At 37.8% G+C, this 23,819-nt stretch overlaps 1 protein-coding gene across 5 annotated transcripts in view; it reads left to right on the plus strand.

Annotated features, from left to right (window-relative positions):
* The window catches only part of VPS8 (VPS8 subunit of CORVET complex), a 282,062-nt gene that overhangs the window by 111,921 nt on the left and 146,322 nt on the right, over positions 1-23,819 (plus strand). For all 5 annotated transcript variants that reach the window (XM_024768391.1, XM_024768418.1, XM_024768398.1 and 2 more), the window contains 4 exons: positions 10,235-10,277; positions 11,889-11,961; positions 12,248-12,367; positions 21,186-21,257. In XM_024768391.1, the coding sequence (XP_024624159.1) occupies positions 10,235-10,277; positions 11,889-11,961; positions 12,248-12,367; positions 21,186-21,257 (308 nt within the window). The remainder of the gene's footprint in view (positions 1-10,234; positions 10,278-11,888; positions 11,962-12,247; positions 12,368-21,185; positions 21,258-23,819) is intronic.

Below are 23,819 nucleotides of genomic sequence, written 5' to 3' on the forward strand. Positions count from 1 at the left end.
CTTGTGTATGTCCACAGCCCTGTACATGCACATGTCCTTCTAGAGTTCCAGAAATATGTTGGAGCTTTTGAAAGCCCCTGCAGACCTCTCATTCTCCAGTTTTTCCTTTTAAGGTTTTTGGTGGGTCTCTAATTAGTCTCTTCTGGAGGCACTGCCTCTGGCACCTGTAAAGTTAAATAATGTGCCTTGGGGATAGGGCTGTTTGCTTAGAGTAAGCTCTGAGTCAGGACAAAAAAAAAGACAAGCCCTGAGAATGGAGCTGTTGAGTGAGCTGCCACATAGGTTAGATAGTGATAGTTCTCTTAAGGATAGGCTTTTGGGGAGCTCCAAACCCATTTTGCCCCCTGGAGTGGTTGCTAGGTTGCTGGTGTTCACAGCTACCCTAGCTGCAAGGCGGTTGGTTTCAAAGCTATGGTGAAGCTGGGGGAAGGGGGATGGGACTAGGTAATGTTAAGCCACCATGAAGCTCACAGTTCTTACTGAGGTTCAGGCATTTTTCTTGAATAAACATTCCGTAGATTATTGCAAGCCTTCAGTTAATTTCAAGAGTTCTGGAAAAGTTGATTTTGACTGTTTCTGCCAGTATTCTCTTTGCTTTCATGGAGGAGCAGATTATTGAAGGTTCTTCCTCCACCATCTCATAGGTCAGTCCCTCTGGGTTTTGGTTTTGTTTGGTTTGCTCTTTTTTCCTCTCTGTTCTTCTCCTTGGATGATTTCTATTGCTCTACTTTCAGGTTCATGCTTTGATGTAAACTCAGCTGTTAAATACACTCAGTGCATTTTTATCTTCCACAGTCGTATTTTTCAGTTCTGTAATTTTTATTTGGTTCTTTTTTATATTGTTTCTGTTTCTTTCCTGCATCTCTTCATTTATCTGTTCAAATTTTCATGCATTGAAACATGTTTTGTTTCATTGAGGATAAATATAATAGTTGATTTAAAATTCTTATCAGTTCTAACATTTTGTTCATTTCAGGATTGGACTTGATTTTCTTTTCTTTTAAGAAAAATATGTTTTATTTTCTTGTTCCTTCACATGTTGGATAATTTTAGATTGTATCCTGGATATTTGAATGTTACATTATGGAGATTCTGGGTTCTGTTATTTTTCTTCACTGAGAATTTTTTCTCTTTATTTTATCAGGTAATTTTCTTGGCTGGGCTTGAATTGCAGACTCTTTCTATTGTGGCTTTCTACTGTGTCTCCAGTCTCTTCTCAAAAGGTCCTTTGTCTTTAGCTGGTCTGCTTTGATTCTGTCCCACGTGTGTGGCTTAGGGATCAGTCAGTGATGAAGGTAGTCAAGTTTGAGGATCCTCTTTCTGGCTTTCTTTTTGCAAGATTCTGCCAGTCTGTTTACTGTTCACATGTCCTACCTTCTCTATTTCCCCAACCAGAAAAATTGCTGGTTTTCCCATGTGAACCCCCAGGTGCTGCTGTGCTTGCCACACAGACTGCACTTAGTCAGAGGCTGAAAGCCTGTGATGGTAATTTACTTGTATACCTCCCTGTCTCCTCTCCTCTGAGCACATGAACTCCACAGCAGAGCCTGTCTGCTTCTCTTCACACTTCAACACCTTCAGGGAGGGAACTCCAGTCGTGGTTCTGACTTTTTCTGTATGGCTGAGCTGCTTTGACTGTTGTTTGTACATGGTGGTTTAGGGATCAGTCACGGATGTGGGTAGATAGTTTGGAGATCCCCTCTTTGACTCTTTCCCTTTTGGGCTTCCCCTAGTCTCTTCCACATTCATGGTTTCCTGGCTTCACTTTTCTGGTCCCCTGTGCCAGAAAGATTAGGAGTTCTCCATCCCCCACCGCCTCTGTGTGAAGTTACTTGTGTGGCTGCCAGTCTGTCTCTTCCCAGTGAGTGTGAACTCCCTGCCAGACTTGTCTACTTCTATTCCTTCTTCAGTAGCTTCAGGTAGCGTTTCGTATTATGTCCAGGTTTTGTAGGGTTTTTTTCTGTAAGGACAGGAGCACGGAGGATAATTTGGTAGAGTCTTAGTCCCTCTTTAGTCTTAGTCTGTTTTCAGTTGCCCTGAAACTAATCCTTTTGAAACAAACTTGAAAATTGTCTCCCACATAATATATGTAGCAGAAGTTAAAGTAGACTATTAAGAACTCCAACCAACAAGGACCTACTTTAAAAAAAAAAAACAAAAAGACTATTAAGAATTCCAAATGGAGTGGATGAGCTTTTGCAACAGAAGATTATCTAAAAAAAGATTTTGGGGAGAGAAAAGTAGAAAGGGGGTCAGGAAAATTAAATACTGTGTCAATTCAGTATATATTTACAAAGCATTTCCATGTTCCAGATGCTGTGCTGGATGCTAGGAACACAGAGATAGACAGACTCCATGCCCTTGAACTCATAGTAATGGAATAATGGAGATGGATATGTTAAACAAGTAAATTTAACTCTCTCTAGGAATATCGTGAGCTAGATGCATCCTATCTGAGATTTCTAGCAATAAAGGTTTATCTAATTAGCCAATAAACATGAACGTGTTATATCTGTAAAGTGACTGCTACCATGTACTATGCTAATTGAGTTGGATCAAGTAACATTTGGGACTTCTGGTTTTTGGTCTGGCAGAGAAAGAATTTAGAAGTCACCATTCTGTCCTACCAACAAGTAAAAAGCTCAACAAACTGAAAAATCAACAATTCTTCTTAGATCTGCCAGAGAAGTAAGGTCACAGGCCAAACCATTGCACCAAAAACTAGAGAGACAGGCAGATGCAGAGAATCACAACTGACAGGATCAGACATCTCTGTAGGAACCAGTGCTAGGGTAGGAAAATCTGAACTGCAATTGATGGTTTGTTGCAGGCTCAATGTGAACAAGTCTGAAATTTAAAAACTCCAGGAGGACCCAGCCATAGGGAAGCCTCCACACTTTTGTGAAATTTACCTCCAGGACTGCTACTGGGTTCTCACAGTGATCATCAGAGAAAAATCCCTTGTGCTTCTGCAGGGGGATGGGGGAAAGGAACCATTTTGAAATATGTCAGAGTATTCTGTGTTTCTTAACTAAAGCCGGCCTTCAGGAAACACTATTTTGCTGAAGCTTGACCTGCTGTGGGTTTATCAGAGCTGAACTTACCTGGGAGAAGGAAAATACCCAACTCCAGCACCTTCAACCCATTCTGTCCACCTAAGGGGGAAAAAAACTGAGAAGCACTGGTGAAGTTCACATTCCAGGGTCACAGGTTTACCAAAAGACTGAGACCTAATCAAGACTATAGAACACTTCTCTCTCTTCACACCTTACTACCACATTACTAAAGATATATTTACTGTAGTGCCTTTTACCCAGTGCATCATGTGTGCCTTTCAAAAATTACAAGACAAATTAAAAGGCAAAAAAGTTGAAGAGTTTGAAGTTTGCAGAGACAGAACAAACATCAAAACTAGACTTAGATGTGGCAGGAGTATTGGAATTATTAGATCAGGAATTAAAAAAAATACTATGATTAATATATTAAGGGATTTAATGGAAAAAGTAGACAACATGCAAGAACAGGTGGATAATATAAGCAGAGAGATGGAAATTCTAAGAAAGAATCAAAAATAAATGTTAAACATCAAAAACAATGTAGCAGAAGTGAAGAATGCCTTTGATGGTCTCATTAGTAGAGTAGACACACATCTGGGGAAAGAATCTCTGAACTTGGGGATATAGCATTAGAAAGTTCTAGAACTGAAAAGCAAAGAGAAGAATACTGAAAAAAAAGTGGAACAGAGTATCCAAGAACTATAGGACAATTACAAAATGTGTAACATACACGTAATGGGAATATCAGAAGGAGAAGAAAGGGAGAAAGGAACAGAAGCAATATTTGAAACAATAATGACTGAGGATTTCCCCAGATTAATGTCAGACACCAAACCATAGATCCAGGAAGCTTAGAGTACACCAAGCAGGATAAATAGGAAAAAAAAAAGAGAGAAAACAAAACAAAAAACCCTACAAGTAGGCATGTATTCAAACAGAAGAAAATAAAAGGTAAAGAGAGAATAAAATATTTAAGGTTTTGAGAGAAAAACACACCAACATAGAATTTTGTACCCTGAGGAATTCTTCAAAAGCAGAAGAGAAATAAAGACTTTCTCAGACAAACAAAAATTGAGGGAATTTGTTACCAATAGAAATGTCTTGCAAGAAATGTTAAAAGTTCTTTAGAGAGAAAGAAAATAATATAGATAAGAAATCTGGATCCAAGAAGGGAGGAGCATCAGAGAATGATTAGTAAAGGTAGAATAAAAACTTACATTTTTCTTACTCTTAATTGAGCCATCAGATAACACTTTATTCAAAATAATAATAGCAATAGTGTATTTGATATTATATGCGTGTGTGTTTATGCTTATGTATAAATGAAATGAATGACAGCAAGGATACAGTTATAGGAGGGAGGAATTAGGACTATTTTGTTATTATAAGGTCCTTGTACTACCCATGAAGCAGTATAGTGCTATTTGGAAGTAGGTTTGGATTAGTTGTAAATGTATGCTGCAAACTTGAGGGCAACAACTAAAAATAGACACATAATAGATGTAATATGAAAGGGGAGAAAATGGAGTCATATAAAATACTCAGTTAAAACTACAAAAGGCAGAAAAAGTTGGAATAAAGAACAAAATTTGGAATAAAGAACAAGAAATAGAAAACAGTAACAATATGGTAGATATTAATCCAACTATGTTAATAATCATTTTAAATATCAGTAGTCTGTACCAATTAAAAGAGATTGTTAAAATGGATTAAAAAACAAGAACCAACTAAGTGTTGGGTATAAGAAACCCATTTTAAATACGAAGACACATTAAGTAAATAAATGGAGGAAGGTATACTATAATAATACTACTCAAAAGAAAGCTGGAGTAGCCGCATTAATTTCAGACACAGCCAACTTCAGAGCAAAGAAAATTATTGAGGATAAAGAGAGGCATTACACGATGCTCCAAGAAGACGTAATGATCCTTAATCTGTGTGCACCTAACAACAGTGTCAAAATACACGAGGCAAAAACTGATAGAATAGCAAGGAGAAATAGGTAAATCCACTGTTATAGTTGGAGACTTTTAACACCCCTCTATCAGAAATGGACAGATCCTGCAGGCAGAAAATCAGTAAGGACATAGTTGAGCTGAAGTTATGAACTAAGCACCATCATTCAACTGGATACTACTGGTATCTATAGGCTCCTTTATCCAACAGTAACACATTACACATTCTTCTCAAGCTCACATGAATCATTCACCAAGATAGACCATGTTCTGGGTCATAAAACACACCTCAACAAACTTAAGAGAATAGAAATCATATAATGCTTGCTCTCAGACCACAGTGGAATTAGACTAGAAAATACTAGGAGAAAGAAAGCTGGAAAGTTCCCAAATACTTGGAAATTAAACAACATATTTCTAAGTAATAATGGACAAAGGAGAAATCTCAAGAGAAATTTAAGAGTAATTTGAACTAAATGAAAATGCTTACAAAAATTTGTGAGATGCAGCAAAAGCAGTGCTTGGAGGGAAATTTATAACATTGAATTCATATAGCAGAAAAGAAAAAGATCTAAAATCAATACTCTAAGCTTCTACCTTAGGAATTTGGAAAAAGAAGAACAAATTAAATCCAAAGTGAGCAGAAGAAAAGAAAAGAAAAATTAGAGCAGAAATTAATAAAATTGAAAGCAGGAAATCAGTTGAGAAAATTGTTGATTTGGGGGGATTTGGTTAAAACCAAAAGCTGTTTCTTTGAAAAGATCAATAAAATCTATAAGCCTCCAGTCAGGCTAACTTAGATAAAAAGGAGAGAAGACACAAATTACTAATATCAAAAATGAAAGAGGGGACAACTGTACAGATCCCATGGGCATTAAAAGGATAATAAAAGAATATTATGAACAATTCTATGCTCATAAATTTGATAACCTGGATGCAACAGGCCAGTTTTTTTTTTTTTTTTGTGGTACGCGGACCTCTCACTGTTGTGGCCTCTCCCATTGCGGAGCACAGGCTCAGACGCACAGGCTCAGTGGCCATGGCTCACGGGCCCAGCCGCTCCGCATCATGTAGGATCTTTCCGGACTGGGGCACGAACCTGTGTCCCCTGCATCGGCAGGTGGACTCTCAACCACTGCGCCACCAGGGAAGCCCCCCCAGGCCAGTTTTTTGAGATATAAAATTTGCCAAAACTCACACAAGAAGAAACAGACAATCTGAATAAGCCTGTATCTATTAAAGAAATTGAACCAGTAATTAATAACCTTCTAAAACAGAAAGCACCAGGCCCAGATGTGTTTCACTGGTGAATTTTACCAACCATTTAAGGGAGAAATTATGCCAGTTCTCTATAATCTCTTCAGAAGACAGAGCTCAGGGAATACTTTCTAACGTTTTCTATGAGGCCTGCATTACCCTAATACCAAAATCAAAGACATTACAAGGAAAGAAAACTTACAGACCAGTATCTCTCATGAACATAGACGCAAAAATTCTCAACAAAATATTAGCAAATTGAATCCAACAAGCTATAAAAAGAATTATACACCACAACTGAGATTTTATACCAGGTATGCAAGGCTGCTTCAACATTTGAAAATTAATGTATTCCATCACATCAGTAGGCTAGAGAAGAAAAATCATATGATCATATATCAGTAGATGCCGAAAAAGCATTTAACAAAGTCCAACTCCCATTCATGATAAAAACTTCCAGCAAATTGGGAATAGAGGAAAACTTCCTCAACTCGATAAAGAAAACGTACAGAAACCCTACAGCTAATGTCATACTTATTGATGAGAAACAATGGTGGGAAACAGGGCAAGGATGTCCTCTTCTTACCACTGCTTTTCAACATCATACTGAAAGTCCTAGCTAATGCAAAAAGACAAGAAAAGCAAGTAAAAGGTATAACGATTTGGAAGGAGAAATAAAACTGTCTTTGTTTACAGGTGACATGATCATTTATGTAGAAAGTCTGAAAGAACTGACCCCAAAGCTCCTGGAACTAATAAACAGTTGTTGCAAGTTTGCACATACAAAGTTAATATACAGAAGGCAGTCACTTTACTGTATACCTGCAGTGAACAAGTGGAATTTGAAATTAAAAACACATTACCATTTATATTAGCACCCTAAAAAGTGAGATACTTATGTATAAATCTGACAAAGTTTGTACAAGATCTGTATGAGGAAAACTACAAAACTGATGAAAGATATCAAAGAACTAAGTAAATGGAGAGATGTTCTGTGTTCATGGATAGGAAGACTCAATACTGTCAAGATGTCATTTTGTCCCAAGTTGATCTACAGATTCAGTGCAATCCCAGTCAAAATCCCAGCAAGTTATTTTTTTTTGGATATTAACAAACTGATTCTGAAATTTATATGGAGAAGCGAAAGACCCAGAATAGCTAAGGCAGGATTTAGACAGAAGAACAAAGTTGGAGGACTAACACTACCTGACTTCAAGACTTAATATAAAGCTACTATAATCAAGACAGTGTGGTATTGGCAAAAGAATAAAAAAAAAAGATCGGTAGAACAAAATAGCTCTGAAATAGACTCTCATAAGCATAGACAACTGATCTTTGAAGAAGCAAAGGCAATACATTTGTGTAAAGATAGTCTTTTCAACAAATGGTGCTGGAACATCTGGACATCCACACGCAAAGAAGTTGACTCTAGACACAGACCTTACACTCTTCACAAAAATTAACTCAAAGCACATCATAGACCTAATTGGAGAATGCAAAACTATAAAATATCTAGAAGGTAACACAGGCAGTAACCTAATTGACTGTAGTTACGGTGATGAATTTTTAGATACAACACCATCCATGAAAGAAAGATTATTATCCATGAAAGAAGTATTGATAATCTGGGCTTCATTAAAATTAAAAGCTTTTGCTCTGCAAAACACAATGTCAAGAGAATGAGAAGATAATCCACAGATTGGGAGAAAATATTTACAAGAGACTGTTAACTAAAGTATACAAATAACTCTTAAAACTTGACGATAAGAAAATGAATAACATAGACTTCCCTGGTGGTACAGTGGTTAGGAATCTGCCTGCCAATGCAGGGGACATGGGTCCGAGCCCTGGTCCAGGAAGAGCCCACATGCCGCGGAGCAACTAAGCCTGTGTGCCACAATTACTGAGCCTGTGCTCTAGAGCCCGCGGGCCACACTGTTGAGCCTGCGTACCACAACTACTGAAGCCCGTGGCCCTAGAGTCTGTGCTCTGCAACAGAGAAGCCACCACAATGAGAAGCCCGTGAACTGCAACAAAGAATAACCCCCGCTCGCCACAACTAGAGAAAGCCCGCACACAGCAACGAAGACCCAATGCATCCAAAAATAAAATAAATAAATGAATAAATTTATTAAAAAAAGAAAATGAATAATGTGATTAAAAAATGAGCAAAGACCTGAACACACATCTCACCAAAGAAGATATACAGATGGCAGGTAAGCATATTGAAGGATGTTCAACATCATCAGGGAATTACAAGTTAAAACAACAGTGGGATACCAGTACAACATACCTATTAGAATGGCTGAAATCTGGAACATCCACAACACCAAATGCTGGCTAGGATGTGGAGCAATAGGAACTCTCATGTATTGCTGGTGGGAATGCAAAATGGTACAGCCACTCTGGAAGACAGTTTGGCAATTGCTTATAAAACTAAACATACTCTTACTGTACGATCCAGCAGTTACACTCCTTTACCCAAAGGTGTTGAATATTTATCCACACAAAGACCTCCGCACAGATGTTGATAGTAGCGCTCTTCATAATTGCCCAGACTTGGAAGCAACCAAGATACTCTTAAGAAGGTGAATGGGTGAATAAAGTGTGGTACATCCATACAATGGAATCTTATTCAGTACTAAAGGTAAATGAACTATCAAGCCATGAAAAGACTTGGAGGAAACTTAAATGCATTGCTAAGTGAAAGAAGCCAGTCTGAAAAGGTTACATCATGTATGATTCCGATTATATGACATTGTGGAAAAGGCAAAACCATGGAGACAGTAAAAGGATCAGCGTTTGTTAGGGGTTGGGGGCAATGGAGGGATGAATAGGTAGAGCACAGGATTTTTAGGGCATTGAAACTATTCTGTATGATACTATAATGGTGGATATATGTCATTATACATTTGTCAAAGCGTGTAGAATGTACACCACCAAAAGTGAACCTTAATATGAACTGTGGGCTTTAGGTGGTAATGATGTGCCAGTGTACATTCATTGATTATAAGAAATGTCGCACTGGTGCAGGGTGTTGTCAGTTGGGGGATCGTGTGGTGTGGGGATCAAGGGGTAATGGGAAATCTCTATACCTTCCTCTGGGTTTTGCTGTGAACATAATTAAAACTTCTCTAAAAAACGTTTATTGATTCGAAAAATGGAATTGAAGCAGAATGTAATTATTCATACAATTTTGAGCAATTCAAGTTTATTTGCACTTACAACAACACAGATTTGGAGTATTTATAAAGGATTATTGATTAAGAGATATACACTTGCTTGCATTATTCCAGTATTCATGTCAAAAGTAGAAATTTCAGTTCATCAGTGTTACCAACTACAGATTCCTGTAATCTGCACACTGTAAGGCTTACTGATCATTTCACCCACTCCTGATGCTCTTACACTATTCTTTGTTAACTTTGACCTTTTAGCCTAAAACTTAGTCTAATTATGTTTCCAATTTCTTTTAACCAAGAAGTAGGTTTATACTACCAGATGCCAGAATCTTACATTTTAGATGTAACTTAGGTTACAAAGGGTCCGAACGAGTGTTTAATCTTAAGTTTCTTAAACATTTGTGAACAAGAGTCCATGTTACAAATAAGAAGACATTATAGTTATGCCTTAATATTAATTAGTTAATTTAGCAACTCATTGCCTGCTCAATACCTTCCCTGCGCCCAAGCTATTCGTTAAGCCAACAATACATAGACCTCTACACTAAGATTTATACCTTCTACATGTACCTTTGAATGACTCATTGATTTTGTGTCTGTGAAAAGACTCTAAAGGAAATTCTAAGAAAAATAATAATTAAAGTAGTCTTATCTCACTTTTCTATTGTTTGGGAATATACCTGCCTCATCTCAAATGCCAAGTTTTATTTTTTGTTTCCACATAAAGATTATATTTCTGAAAAGATTTTGAGAGAGAATTGCTAAACATACTTCTCTATTTTAGATGAGCAAGTTGTTATGGGCAACAAGCTTCTTGTATATATTAGGTAAGAGATTTTTAATTTACTTATGTGTGTATGCTTTTACAGAATTTCTCCTATATTCTTAGAGGTACTGTCATCTATTATCTGTACAGTGCTTTTCGTTTTTCAGTGTTCTTTCATGTATAGCAGTGCTTCTGAACGGTGGGTGATTCTGTCCCCCATCCCCCCTCCCCTCCACCAGACATTTGCAATGCCTAAAGACCTTTTTGCTTTGTCACAGCTGGGGTGGAGTAGAGATGCTACTGGTATCTGGTGGATAGAGGCCAGGGATGCTGCTGAGCATCCTGTAATGTACAGGGTAGTCCCCACAACAAAGAATTCTCTCTCCCAAAGTATCGATAGGGCAGAGGTTGAGAAACCCTGATACAGAGTATTTTACTTTTACTACCAACAAGTCTGTGAAATATGTATTTATCCGTATTTTATATATAAGGGCAAGAGATTAGTTTGCATCACAAAGAAGTTAGTGACAGAAGTGAGCTGAAATGTTCATGTCCTTACTCCTGGAACAGAGTTCTTCCAATAGACTATGCAGGCTCAGAACTGTGTCCCGATAGAGTTTTACATAGATAACTGGCTGGCAGACAGGCAGGAAGGTGGCAGAACTTGCTGGCACATCATTTTAGCTTCTATATGCATCAGAGTTAACTTCGAGACCTATTTCATATTTGTTACATTGTTTTTTTAGTGTAGAAGAACATGTATAGCATTTACCTAGTACTTTATCTTCTGTACTTTAAACTTTTAAGAATATGCAGGTATCTAGCTGTCTCTAACATTCAAAATTGATGACTGCTTCAAATTCACTTAAAATTCACTTTCCCCTACCCCCAGCTGCCAAAATGAGGGCATATTCAGGAGACATTTTTATAATCCAGCCCACAAAGCAAGTCGTTAGCCATTAGGAAGGTCTGATTTGGAGGTGAAACTGTACAGTTAATTTCTCATGAGATTCTAATTATCCCTGAAGTCTTGTCTGACTACAGATAGTTTTTAGCCTAGCTCATTCCCCATCTTTATTCACCATTCTTAGAACCACTGGATTTAAAAGTCTCTGAGGGGCTTCCTTGGTGGCGCAGTGGTTGAGGGTCCTCCTGCCGATGCAGGGAACACGGGTTCATGCCCCAGTCCGGGAGGATCCCATGTGCTGTGGAGCAGCTGGGCCTGTGAGCCGTGGCCGCTGAGCCTGCGCGTCCGGAGCCTGTGCTCTGCGGCGGGAGAGGCCACAGTGGTGAGAGGCCCGCGTACTGCCAAAAAAAAGTATAATGATGCTGTTAGTCTCTTTCCAGATGCTGGATATGAGACTTTTAGGTAATCTGTCCTTATTCTTTCTTGCCCATTTAGTGCAGCTTGAGTTTTTCTTAGGAAAAATAAGAAAAAAGGAAAGCTGTTACTCAGTTACAGGGTGTATTATTTTACCACCATCTCTGTTGCCTACATTTTCTGAACTGGCTATCATCTTGATCTGGGCTTGGACCTGACCTAACTGACAAAAGCTGAGCCTGCTTAAACTCCAAACTACTATCTTGGGTTTGAGAAACAATGTGTTCCCGGGAAGTTATTTAGCCCATTATAAGTCACCAAATCTGTTCTCTTTCTTCTCTTCTCTTCTAGCTGTTGTCTAGCAGGTCGTGCTTATCCCCTTGGTGACATCCCTGAAGATCTTGTTCCCTTGGTTAAAAACCAGGTTGGTGCTATTTTCATAGCGTTTTTACTCTCTTGTTGAAATGCAGTAAAGACAAATTGTAATAGAGGGTTACACATGGGTCAGGAGTTATCAGCTGTGACAGGAGAGAGGCTACATACCATCACTGAAGCCAGTAATTATAACTGAGAGAGGTTAGAGAAGTTATAACACAGTGGCAATTTAAAGTAAATTCAACCTGCTTTTATTTTATCCAAATGGGAATCATTGCTTCAGCAAGATAGTTTGTAAGGTGAGAAAATAATCACCTTTTTTTTTCAACTTGCAGGTTTTTGAATTTTTAATTCGCCTGCATTCAACAGAAGCTCCCCCTGAGGAAGAAATCTATCCCTATATACGGACTTTGCTACATTTTGACACAAGAGAATTTCTAAATGTATTGGCGCTGGTAAGAAATAATACGATTCTAAGGTATTTTTAAAAGGAGTCAGGGTGATAATTTTTTTCTAATAGATAGAAAGACAAATAATAGTCCTTATGCAAGTACAGTTTTTATGCCCTAGCAGTAAGGCAGGGTTTCAAATATTTAATTTTGTTTTGCCACCCATATTTTCTAATCCTTTTTCTCCCTTCTACCCTTCCTTTCCTGCTTCCTTCCCCTCTCTTTCTTCTCTCCCTTCCTGTTTCTCTATGTCTGTCTGTCTGTCTCTGTTCTCTGTCTCTTTCTGACACATCCTTATTAAAAAGTTAAAGCAGGGTTAGATGTGGTACATCCTTGATTTCATAAATTGTTAGTTTGTATACTAAATATGGAAGATTGCTCTGAACGACATGTGGTGGTGATGATAGTAGAAGTAACTGGAGTTGAAGTGGAACGTGGAAGCTTGCTGAAAAAACATCCTTGTACATGTTTTATTAAAGATGTATTTGGGTGAGCCAGAGTCTCTGTGAAAATGCCCCCAGGGGAATAATTATATAACACATGATATACTTTCCCAATTAAATCATATTGTAGTTTTTTAAAAAACTTTTGATAATATGGACAGCACTTACATTTTAGGGTTTAGTGAAGCAGCAGGCTCAAAAATTATTAAAAAACCAAATATTGTATGTGTACAATATTTGGAGAGAAAAAACAGGAAGGAAGTACATCTAAATGTTAATAGAGATTAACTGTGTGAGATGGGGTAAATTTATTTAATGAGCATATAGTACTTTTGTAAGTTGAATAATAAACTGTTACAATTTGCCTGTGAGAAGGTTGAGATCCCACTCATATCATATTTTGCATTAGCTTAATTTGAAAATCTGATTTCAGAAGTAGTAACTTTAATAGCATAGGAAGAAGGTAAAAGAAACTTAGAAGTCAGATCTAGGGACTTCCCTGGTGGTGAAGTGGTTAAGAATCTGCCTGCCAATACAGGGGACACGGGTTCAAGCCCTGGTCTGGGAAGATCCCACATGCCGTGGAGCAATTAAGCCTGTGTGCCACAACTACTGAGCCTGCGCTCTAGAGCCCGCGAGCCACAACTACTGAGCCCGCATGCCACAACTACTGAAGCCTGCACGCTTAGAGTATGCGCACCGCAACAAAGAGTAGCCCCCGCTCGCTGCAACTAGAGAAAGCCCACATGCAGCAACGAAGACCCAGTGCAGCCAAAAATAAAATAAATAAATTAATAAATAAATTAATAAACAAGAGAAGTCAAATCTAGTTGGTTTAGGAGACCTTAGACGCCCAGAATAGAATATTAGGGTACTTAGTGTCTGGCATGTAGGATAAAAGAAACAAGAAGTGGTGAGGCTGGGGTTCAGAAAGCATGATAGAGAGCAACGAAGAATTTTACCTAATTTTCCTGTTTTAAAGGGCTGTGGTAGCACTGAAGATTGGAATTATGCTCATGTCTGAATTGTGATATTGGCATTGATTGTAAGGCTGCAATAAAATCTCTGTCATTTACTTGACAAATATTTGAGGGTCAAATATATCACATGTACTAACTGGGTGTGTACCCTGGGCTGACAGTATATAAACCCTGCCCTTGTGGAGGAAGAGGATCCAGACTTGTAGATAAGTAATTATAGCACAGTGTAAGATGTGTCACTGGAGAAGTGCAGGATGCTGTAAGAACAATTAGAAGGGGAATCTAATGGAGGGTTCAGGAAGGTGTCTTGGATGAAATGATGTCCATGGTGAGTCTCAAAGGATGTGCAGAAGTTAGGTTAAGGATAGGGAAAAATATTCTAGGCAGAAGGACAGACTATGTAAAAAGGCCTGGAAATAAGAGCAATGTGTATTCAGGTAATTGAAAAAATTCAGTATGGCCACATCTTTAAGTGTAAGGAAGCCTGCAGAGAGAGAAATTAGAGAGTTAGGTAGAGTCTGAGTTTTGTTATCCATGGTAGGAAGTTTGGACTTTATACTAGAGCAGCAGGTAGCCGTTGAAGCCTTTTAGGTAGAAAAATATCACGATTTGTAGTTTAGAAAAATTCCCTCTGGTTGTTGAATGGAAAATGGATTGAAATAAGATAAGATTGGAGGCAGGAAGATGTTAGCAAAATTTTGTGGTAATTTAGAAAGAAGGTAATGGTGGCTTGATTAGGGCAGTGACAGTGGGGGTAACCAAGACATGAAAGGATGTGAAAGATATTTTAGGAGGCAAATCAGCCTAAGATGTAGGGCTTAATATACAGTTGGATGTGAAAGATAAGACAAGTAGGGAAGCATCAAAGATTCTTAGATTTCTGACCTGGTAAACTGGATGTATAGTGGTTTACTTGTGGATTCACCAGGAAATCAGAGGAGAAACAGATTTCTTGGGAGATGGATGGGGTGGGGGTGGTGGTGGTGCAGAATAATGATGAAGTGTGGTAGAGGTAGAAAATTTGCTCTCTTTTGGACTTAATGAATTTGAAATGCCTAAAAGACAAGTGGAAGCTTCCTTCTGTGTGTGCATCAAGGGTTGGCTGCATTCCCAATTATTACAGCTGGAGAAATGGGTAAGATGTAGGATCCTAAATTCTAGATTCACTGCCTATTATGTCTACCATAATTGATTACTCATATGACCTTCCTAATTAGTATACCTTAATAAAAAGAACATTTTCAGGGAGGCACAAAAGAATTTAGATGACAGACTTTCATATTTTCCCACCTTTAAAAATTTTATATTTATTTCAAATGAGGTTTTTAAATTTAGCTTTCTTGAGGTACAGTTTATACAAAATATAATTCATCCATTTCAAGAGAAGAGTTTGACAAACATATGCAGTCTTGTAACCACTACCACAATCTAGATATAGGACAAAAGTTCACTTTTGCAGTTTAGTACTGAGTCCCTTGCCCCTTGCAACTGCTGGTCTGCTTTATGACAGTATAGTTTCGCCTTTCTAAAATGTTATTTAAATAGAATCATACACTTTGTAGTTTTTTCTGGCTTCTTTCACTTAAATTAATGCTTTTGAGACTTATCCATGCTGTGGCTTATACCAATAAGTTGTTCCTCTTTATGGCTATGTAATTTTCTATTTTATGGATATATAATTTGATCCATTCACCAATAGTTGGTCCTTGGGGTTGTTTCCAGTTTAAGTTATTATGAATAAAGCTATTATGAATATTTACATAAAGGCCTTTGTGTGGACATATATCTTTATTTCTCTTGAGTAAATACCAAATAATGGAATTGCTGGGTCATTTGTTAAGTGTATTATTTTACTTAAGAAGAAACTGACAAGACTTCTCTAAAGTGGTTCTACCAGCTTACATTCCAGTAGTGTATGAGAGTATCAGTTCTTCATCTTCTCTCCAACACTTGGTATGGTTGATCTTTTTTTAAAAAATAAATTTATTTATTTATTTTTGGCTGCGTTGGGTCTTCGTTGCTGCATGTGGGCTTTCTTTAGTTGCAGTTAGCGGGGGCTACTCTTCATTGTGATGCCCAGGCTTCTCACCGCGGTGGCTTCTCTTGTTGCGGAGCATGGGCTCTAGGCGTGTGGGCTTCAGTAGTTGTGGCATGCAGGCTCAGTAGTTGTGGTGCACAGGCTTAGTTTCTCTGCAGCATGTGGGATCTTCCCGGACCACGGCTCAAACCCGTGTCCCCTGCATTGGCTGGCAGATTCTTAACCCCTGTGCCACCAGGGAAGTCCCTGGTTGATCTTTTTAATTTGACCATTCTAATAGGTGTATAGTGGTATCTCATTGTGGTCTTAATTTATATTTCCCTCCTGACAAATAATATTAAACATCTTTTCATTAAAATATATTAGGAAAGAAGTTATGTTTGCCATCCATATATCCTCTTTGTTGAAAATATCAATTTTTTTTTTGCCGATTTTTCCCCTATTTTAAAAAATTGTTTTCTTGTTCTGAGAGTTTTTTAATATATGTTTTTTTTTATCAGATTACGTAAGTTTCGCGTACGTTTTCTCCCAGTCTGTAGTTTGTCTTTTCATTCTCCTAACAAGGTGTTCTGAATAGCAGAAGTTTTAAATTTTGATCAAGTCTAATTTATTAGTTTTGTTTTATGGATGTTGCTTCTGGTGCTGTATCTAAGAAATCTTCACGTGACCTAGGGTCACAAAGATATTCTCTTGTATTTCTGTTAGAAGTTTTATGGTTTTAGGTTTTACATTTAGATCTGTGATTCATTTTGAAGACATTTTTGCGTGTGGTACAAGGTTTAGCTGCAAGTTCTTTTTTCTTCTTTTGCGTATAGATATTTAACTCTTACAGCACCATTTGACAAAAGACTGTCCTTTCTCTACTGAGTTGTCTTTGTACTTTGTCAAAGATGCATCATCTGTGTATATGTGGGTCTGCTTCTGAACTGTATTCTATGCCACTGGTCTGTTTGTCTTGATGCCAGTACCACACTGCCTTGATTACTGTAGCTTTATAATGAGTATGAAAATCACATTATGTTAGCTCTTCCATGTTCTTGTTCTTTTTCAAAATTACATTGTCTTTTGTAGTTTTGGGTGGTTTTTTTTTTTTGCATTTCAATATGAATTTTGAGTTATCTTGTTAATTTCTACAAAAGCCTGCCTGGATTTTGATTAGGATTGTGTTCAATGTTTAGTCAATTTAAGAATAGACATCTTAGCAATACTGAGTCTTGTGACCCATGCAAAGGTATACTGTTCCATTTATTTAGGTTTTCTTTAATTTTTCTCAGTAATATTTTATAGTTTTCAGTGTAGTTTTCTGAGTGATAAGGATTCAATGTAATGTTTCTCTACTGTTGTACAATTTAAAATTCTTGATAAAGTAAAATAACACTTGCCTCCCACTTACCTTGCTTTTGTATACTGCCATAAGGAAAACTGATGTCAACCTGACTTTTCTTAACTTTCCCAGGGGCTTAATCTTTTTTCCTAGAGGACCAGACTACTTTTTTCCTTATATTTAAAGACTAATATTTTAACTCTAAAATATTACTCAGAATTGACTATTTTGGGTCAGTTTTGCCATATATGTACTGTGGGCCTTTTCAAGTATGTGAATTCGAGTCTTTTTATTTAAAGAAAGTTTTCTTGAACGTAGATTTAAATACTTTTTCTGCTTCGTTATTTTGTATTTCATCTTCAAAAACTCCAGTTATTTGTATATCTTCTTTATCTTCTATATTTATCACCTTTTTTTGCTTTTTTATTTCCTTCTTTATTTAATTTCATTTTCTTGGTTCTTTTCATTTACATTCTCTATTTCTCTTTACAGTGCTTTTGGTAATATCTGTTCTCCCTTTGGTGGCTTGTAATTCTGTCTTCATTTCTGAGATGACTTTTTTTTTCAGTTTTTGTCCGAGTTCAGTTAGCTGCTATTTCCTATCTTCTTGCTCTTTGTTCATTTCTTTTATGAATTCTTAAATTTATGGTTTGTGATGTTCTTTCAAATCTGCAATTGTATGTTTAAATATATTTCATATATGTTGGGATATTGTTATAGTTTACTTCTATCTTGTGACTAGTTTTTATTTTAAATGTTTTATTATTGAGTGCCTTCATTTGCTGTTTTTATTGTCTTTTTTTTTTTTTTTGCGGTATGCGGGCCTCTTACTGTTGTGGCCTCTCCCGTTTCGGAGCACAGGCTCCAGACGCGCAGGCTCAGGGGCCATGGCTCATGGGCCCAGCTGCTCCGCGGCATGTGGGATCTTCCTGGACCGGGGCACGAACCCGTGTCCCCTGCATCAGAAGGCGGAGTCTCAACCACTGCGCCACCAGGGGAGCCTTGTCATTTTTTTATGTTAGATTTTTCTGGACTAGGAATAATAGGTGACCTTGTTGGATGGTGGGGGAAAATTACGTACTATTTTCCGCATTCAAGTATCTTCTTTATTTGCTACAACCAAGTGCAATTTTTTAAATAAATAGTGTGTTTTGGGGATAGCCTATCTTCTCAATCTTTGATAGTCTCTTGTTTTAGTAGGACCTTTATCTTGAGCCACTTTCTTCTTTACCACAAGCCTCCAAGGAATATCTCTCCATTCCCTTTTCTATGTTAAAAGCTGTATCTTACCAAGGCCTCCGATCTATACTTGCCAGACCTCTTCCTTTGTTCTTCCTATTAGCCAGTGTGCTGATCCACCGGGTTGCAGACGTGACCTCATTATTTCCTCACCCAGGGTGGATTTCCCTTTTCTTTTGGAGGTGAATTCCATTTGATATTATAGGTATTCTGTTCCTACTGAAACCTCGTCACACCCTCCTTTCCTCTACCCAGTTCTGTCCTGACCTCTTTTTGGTTTTATGGGCTTTGGAGCCAACTTTGCTAATTTGGGATGTTTACTTTCCCACTTTTATGTAAGTTGAAGTATGTAACATTTGTTGTCCTTCTGGTTTTCCCATTAGCCTGGGTTGGGTGATTCTTTTTGTTCTTTTCTACATACACGGATCTTATTGGGAGATGTGTGAAGCTGTTAGGTCAGGGGTTCACAAACCACAGTCTGTAGACCAAATCCAGCTCCATTTGGCCTCTGGCTTGTGTGAGCTAAGAGTAATTTTTTTTTTTTTAAGGGTTATAAAAAGAGAAGACTATGTCGTACAAACCACATGTAGCCCACAAAGCCTAAAATATTTTCTCTCTGGCCCTTTACAGAGAATGTTTCTTGACCCCTGGATCAGGCTTTAGCCAACTATCATTATCTTACAGAAACCCTACAATAGTTTTTAAGGGGCTACAGAAAGAAGTTTTTTTTTTTTTTTACATCTTTATTGGAGTATAATTGCTTTACAATGGTGTGTTAGGTTCTGCTTTATAACAAAGTGAATCAGTTATACATATACATATGTTCCCATATCTCTTCCCTCTTACGTCTCCCTCCCTCCCACCCTCCATATCCCACCCCTCCAGGCGGTCACTAAGCACCGAGCTGATCTCCCTGTGCTGTGCGGCTGCTTCCAAATGTAAGGTAGATAGCTAGTGGGAAGCAGGCACAGAAAGAAGTTTTTATGACCAAATTCACAGGTGACTTTGGTCTTGAATTTTAGGTCTACCTTTGCACTTCACAAACCGTGTCATTCTCCATTAGGACATCTTTGCATGTTATTCCTCTAACAAGCATTGTATAATTAGAAGCATCTTTGTGGAATGATAATGTTTTAACATAAATGTGCCATTTTGGTGGTAGCTGTTAACTACAATCAAAATATGTCATTATGTGTATCACAACATTCATAAGAAAGTGTATCACCACTTAATTATGTTTACAGAAGTGAACTTGCAGCATGTGTTTCAAAGCAGTGAACACATGCTGCCAAAAGGAAAGTGGATACAGAAATTCTTTTTTACTTGCTGTCAATGCTGTAGTTGTTTAATACATATGTTAATTCTCCGTGGTTTTGTGTTTAGTTGAATAGCAGTTGTATTAGCAAATAGTACCTTGTCCTTGTGACGGCAGAGTGACATCTCATTTTGGCCACACGCCCTGGGAAGGGGGTGTATGCATTTGTGTGAGTGTGTGCGTGTTTGTTGTTCTCATAAACCTTAGAACTGAGAGACTTTCTAGACCATCTTTCTGTCTTCAGGCCAGGTCATATTTAACCCACGTAAGCATCAAAATACCCTCTGTTTGAACTTTCCATATTAAAAGTTCCTACAAGTCCCCTAGGTAACTCATTTTAGCTTTTCTTAACTAACTGGCAGCAAAGCATTCTAGTTGAAGAAGAAAATTTTTTAAAAGATTTTATTTTCCTCTGTAATTAACTGGACAAATCAGTAGTTGTTGTTTAAAGTGCTTACTGTGTCAGACAAGAAAAGGGAAGGAAGGACATGCTAGTAAGAGAACAGCACGAGCCGAGGTACTTTGGAGAAGCTGGGGAAGCTCAGGGCCCATTTAAAGTATTCTGGTTTGAATGTAACTATGATGTAGTCTTGAAAGTTTGTGGCTTTGAAATTCTTTGTTAATCTATTGGGACAATATGTAGTCTATTTTTTTGCTTCAGGATCGTAAGCAGTAAATTATTGCTGTGTGGATTTAAACATTACTAAGGGCCAAATGTGCTAAGTGAAAACCATAGGCAGATCTTCAAGTCTTTCATCATGCTTATTATTCAGTAAATATTTTCATTTAAATTTTTTTATAGTGAATATAATTTCAATTTCTTCATATATGCATCCTGTAGCTTCTAGGTATTTTCAGAATCTGGTGCTGTCATATACGTGGGTGCATGTTCTATTCAAAATATATTTGGCTGTACTTGAGCAGGGGCATAAAATCAAAAATGCTGTACTTGGCAGTGTTTTGAAAATAGAATGCCTGTTCTTTGTGTGTATCCTTGAGGTTTTTAACATTGTGACAGAGCATCATTTTTTCCAAGTTGTCATGGAAATCATGAAAATTATTTTTCATGACAGTTAGCAAACTGTATTTCAGTTATTATTTCCAAATAGCATGGACGGAATGATGGCTGAGCATGTAGCATGTATTTCATCCTTTTCAAACCCTTGCTCACAAATTGCCTCTTGCCATTAGTGTTCTTTCTTTTTCGTTGCCTGTAAACTTTGCCTTCCTTTCCTGAGTCACTTTCTGGTTATATAGTAATCACTATATGTTTATACTTTTTATTTATTCAGAATACTATGCAATATTGAATACTGTAGCTTTCTATTTAACTCACTAAAAATAACTTATTAAAGGTATATCAGGAAAAACCAGATGAGGAGTGGTTACCTTATTTGGAACCTGACTATTAAGAATTTAGTATCTTGTTTCCTTGTAAAATTTCCAAATAATACTTACTTTTATACATTTCTTTTTCCCTTTCAGACTTTTGAAGATTTTAAAAATGACAAGCAAGCTGTAGAATATCAACAACGTATTGTGGATATTTTGTTGAAAGTAAGTATTCAAAGAATATATGTCTTTGTATTGATGTTTATATTAAGAAAACTGAATTATTTGATAGCAAGTTCTAAAATAATCTTGTTTAATAAAGTAATATGTTGCAATCATTTAAAAATTTTATTATGCTGTCTTAGTACTTTATTCAGCTTTTGAAGACAAAGCATTCATTCAAAAACTATAATGTGTCTCAGCTACAGAGCGCTACTCTTGAGAAATGCATATTGTGATAATTCCTATATTAGTATGTTTACATTCAGAAATGGACACTAACTTCAGAATGCTTTGAGAAATAATTAATGTGAAGAGTCTCCTTCTGTCTCATACCAACACCACTGTGTTGCTAAGGTAGTGCCATACATAGTTTTGCCATGGAACTGAGATGATGGTGACACTTAAGAATGATTTGAGGCACACAGAGATGATCATCCCAATCTAAATCTAACTAGACTCAGTTGAAAGCTATTTTGAGATTCATACTGTTGCTAGTGAATGATTCCTTTTCTGTCCATCTGCATAGCTTCAGCCACGCCAGTTTCTTCTTGTAGTTGAAAGCTTAGAATTTTCGTCCTGTTCATTTGGCTATAAAATGGAGATTTCATCCTCTTAGTAACTTTTAGATTATTTTGGACAAGAGACTAAAATTAAAATATTCTCTAGTTGTGCATAACATTAATGCATTAATTACATTTATAATAGTTCTTCATAATTTTCAAAGCTCATTTATATACATGATCTTATTTGAGCTGTTTATTGACCTTGTAAGATAGGCAGTGATGAATAAGAGAATAGAATTGCTAAGCTCCCAAATAATGCCAGTTTGATCCAGGTGGCTAGTATGGTACCTTCCCAAATGGTCTTATTCTTGTCCTTTTTTTTTTGCCGTACGTGGGCCTCTCACTGTTGTGGCCTCTCCCGTTGCGGAGCACAGGCTCCGGACGCACAGGCTCAGTGGCCATGGCTCACGGGCCTAGCCGCTCTGCGGCATGTGGGATCTTCCCGGACCGGGGCACGAACCCGTGTCCCCTGAATCGGCAGGCGGACTCTCAACCATTGTGCCACCAGGGAAGCCCCTCTTCTCCTTCTTTAATTCATGATCTTACTTCTCCTCTACCTAATATTCTTCTGTGGCTCCCCCTTGGCTCAGTTGAAATTAAGTTCTGCTGTGAGAGAAAGTTCAAAATAGTAATAGCTTGTTGTGGAAATCTAGTTGTCTCCTATAAGTCTGGAGGGTAGGCAACCTGATCTAGTAGAGTAGCTTCACAAACTTATCAGTGATGTACATTCCTTCTGTCTTACTGCTGTTATTCTTAGTATGTGGTTCGTGTCTTTTGGCCCAAGACGGCTGCTGAGGCTCCAGCCATCATCTCTGCATTCTAGCCAGCCTGAATTTAGAAAGAGATGAAGAAGAAAGTGTTCTTTCAGAAAATTTTTTAGAAGTTGTGTACTGCAATTCTGCTTATATCATGTTGATCACAGCTTAGATATATGGCCCCTTAGATGCTAAGAGAGACTGAGCAATGTACTCTATTTTGTGGGTGGCCATGTGTTTAGCTAAAAATGAGGAATTCTGTTTCTAAATTAGAAGGAAGGAACAGATGTTGGAGCACAAGTACTAGTTTCTGCCATACCCATCTAAACTGTTTAACACCACATCCAAGATGCTTCTATATTTTCTGGTCCCTGACTACTTCTCTATAACTGCTCCCCTCTCTGACCCTCCTCACTGCCCCCACCCCTGCCATTCTGTATTATGAACTCCTCAACAGTTTTGTTTTTTGTTTGTTTTTGTTTGTTTTGGCCACACTGCACAGCTTGCAAGATCTCAGTTCCCCAACCACGGATTGAACCTGGGCCACGGCAGTGAAAGCCCAGAATCCTAACCATTAGGCCACCAGGGGACTCCCTTCTCAACAGTTTTAAATTGTTGGAATTCAGTGAACTTTCTGTGTCACCTTTACAGCTTATGTTCTTTGTGTGAGTTTTCTTTTATCCCACCATGCCTTTTCTTTCCCTTTCCCTGCCTGGCAAATTCCTAGCCATTTTCCAAGACATAACTCAAATATCATCCATGAGAAACTTTTAGAACCCTCTCTCACACTTCCAGGTTGATTATTTGCCCCTTCTCTGTGTTCATGTAACACTTCATGCTACACTTGGCATACTGTAGTAATCGTTTACATGTATATTTTCCTACCTGGAATGAATTTCCTGTAGGTAGCAACTGTAAGGATTTTTTTTTTTTTTTGGTCATTGTTTTAACATGCCCAGAAACAGAAACACGTCCAGCACAATGCCTGCAACCTGGTAGATGTTCAAGAAATGTTTGCAAGTTGATTGAATTAGAATTCAAATTTAAAACTGTACTAAGGGACTTCCCTGGTGGTGCAGTGGTTAAGAATCCACCTGCCAATGCAGGGGACACGGGTTCAAGCCATGGTCTGGGAAGATTCCACATGCCACGGAGCAGCAAAGCCCGTGTGCCACAACTACTGAGCCTGTGCTCACGAGCCACAACTACTGAGCTCATGAGCCACAACTACTGAAGCCCGCACACCT

The sequence above is a fragment of the Neophocaena asiaeorientalis genome, unplaced genomic scaffold (genome assembly GCF_003031525.2).
Source record: "Neophocaena asiaeorientalis asiaeorientalis breed wild unplaced genomic scaffold, Neophocaena_asiaeorientalis_V1.1 scaffold225, whole genome shotgun sequence".
Classification (NCBI taxonomy): domain Eukaryota; kingdom Metazoa; phylum Chordata; class Mammalia; order Artiodactyla; family Phocoenidae; genus Neophocaena; species Neophocaena asiaeorientalis.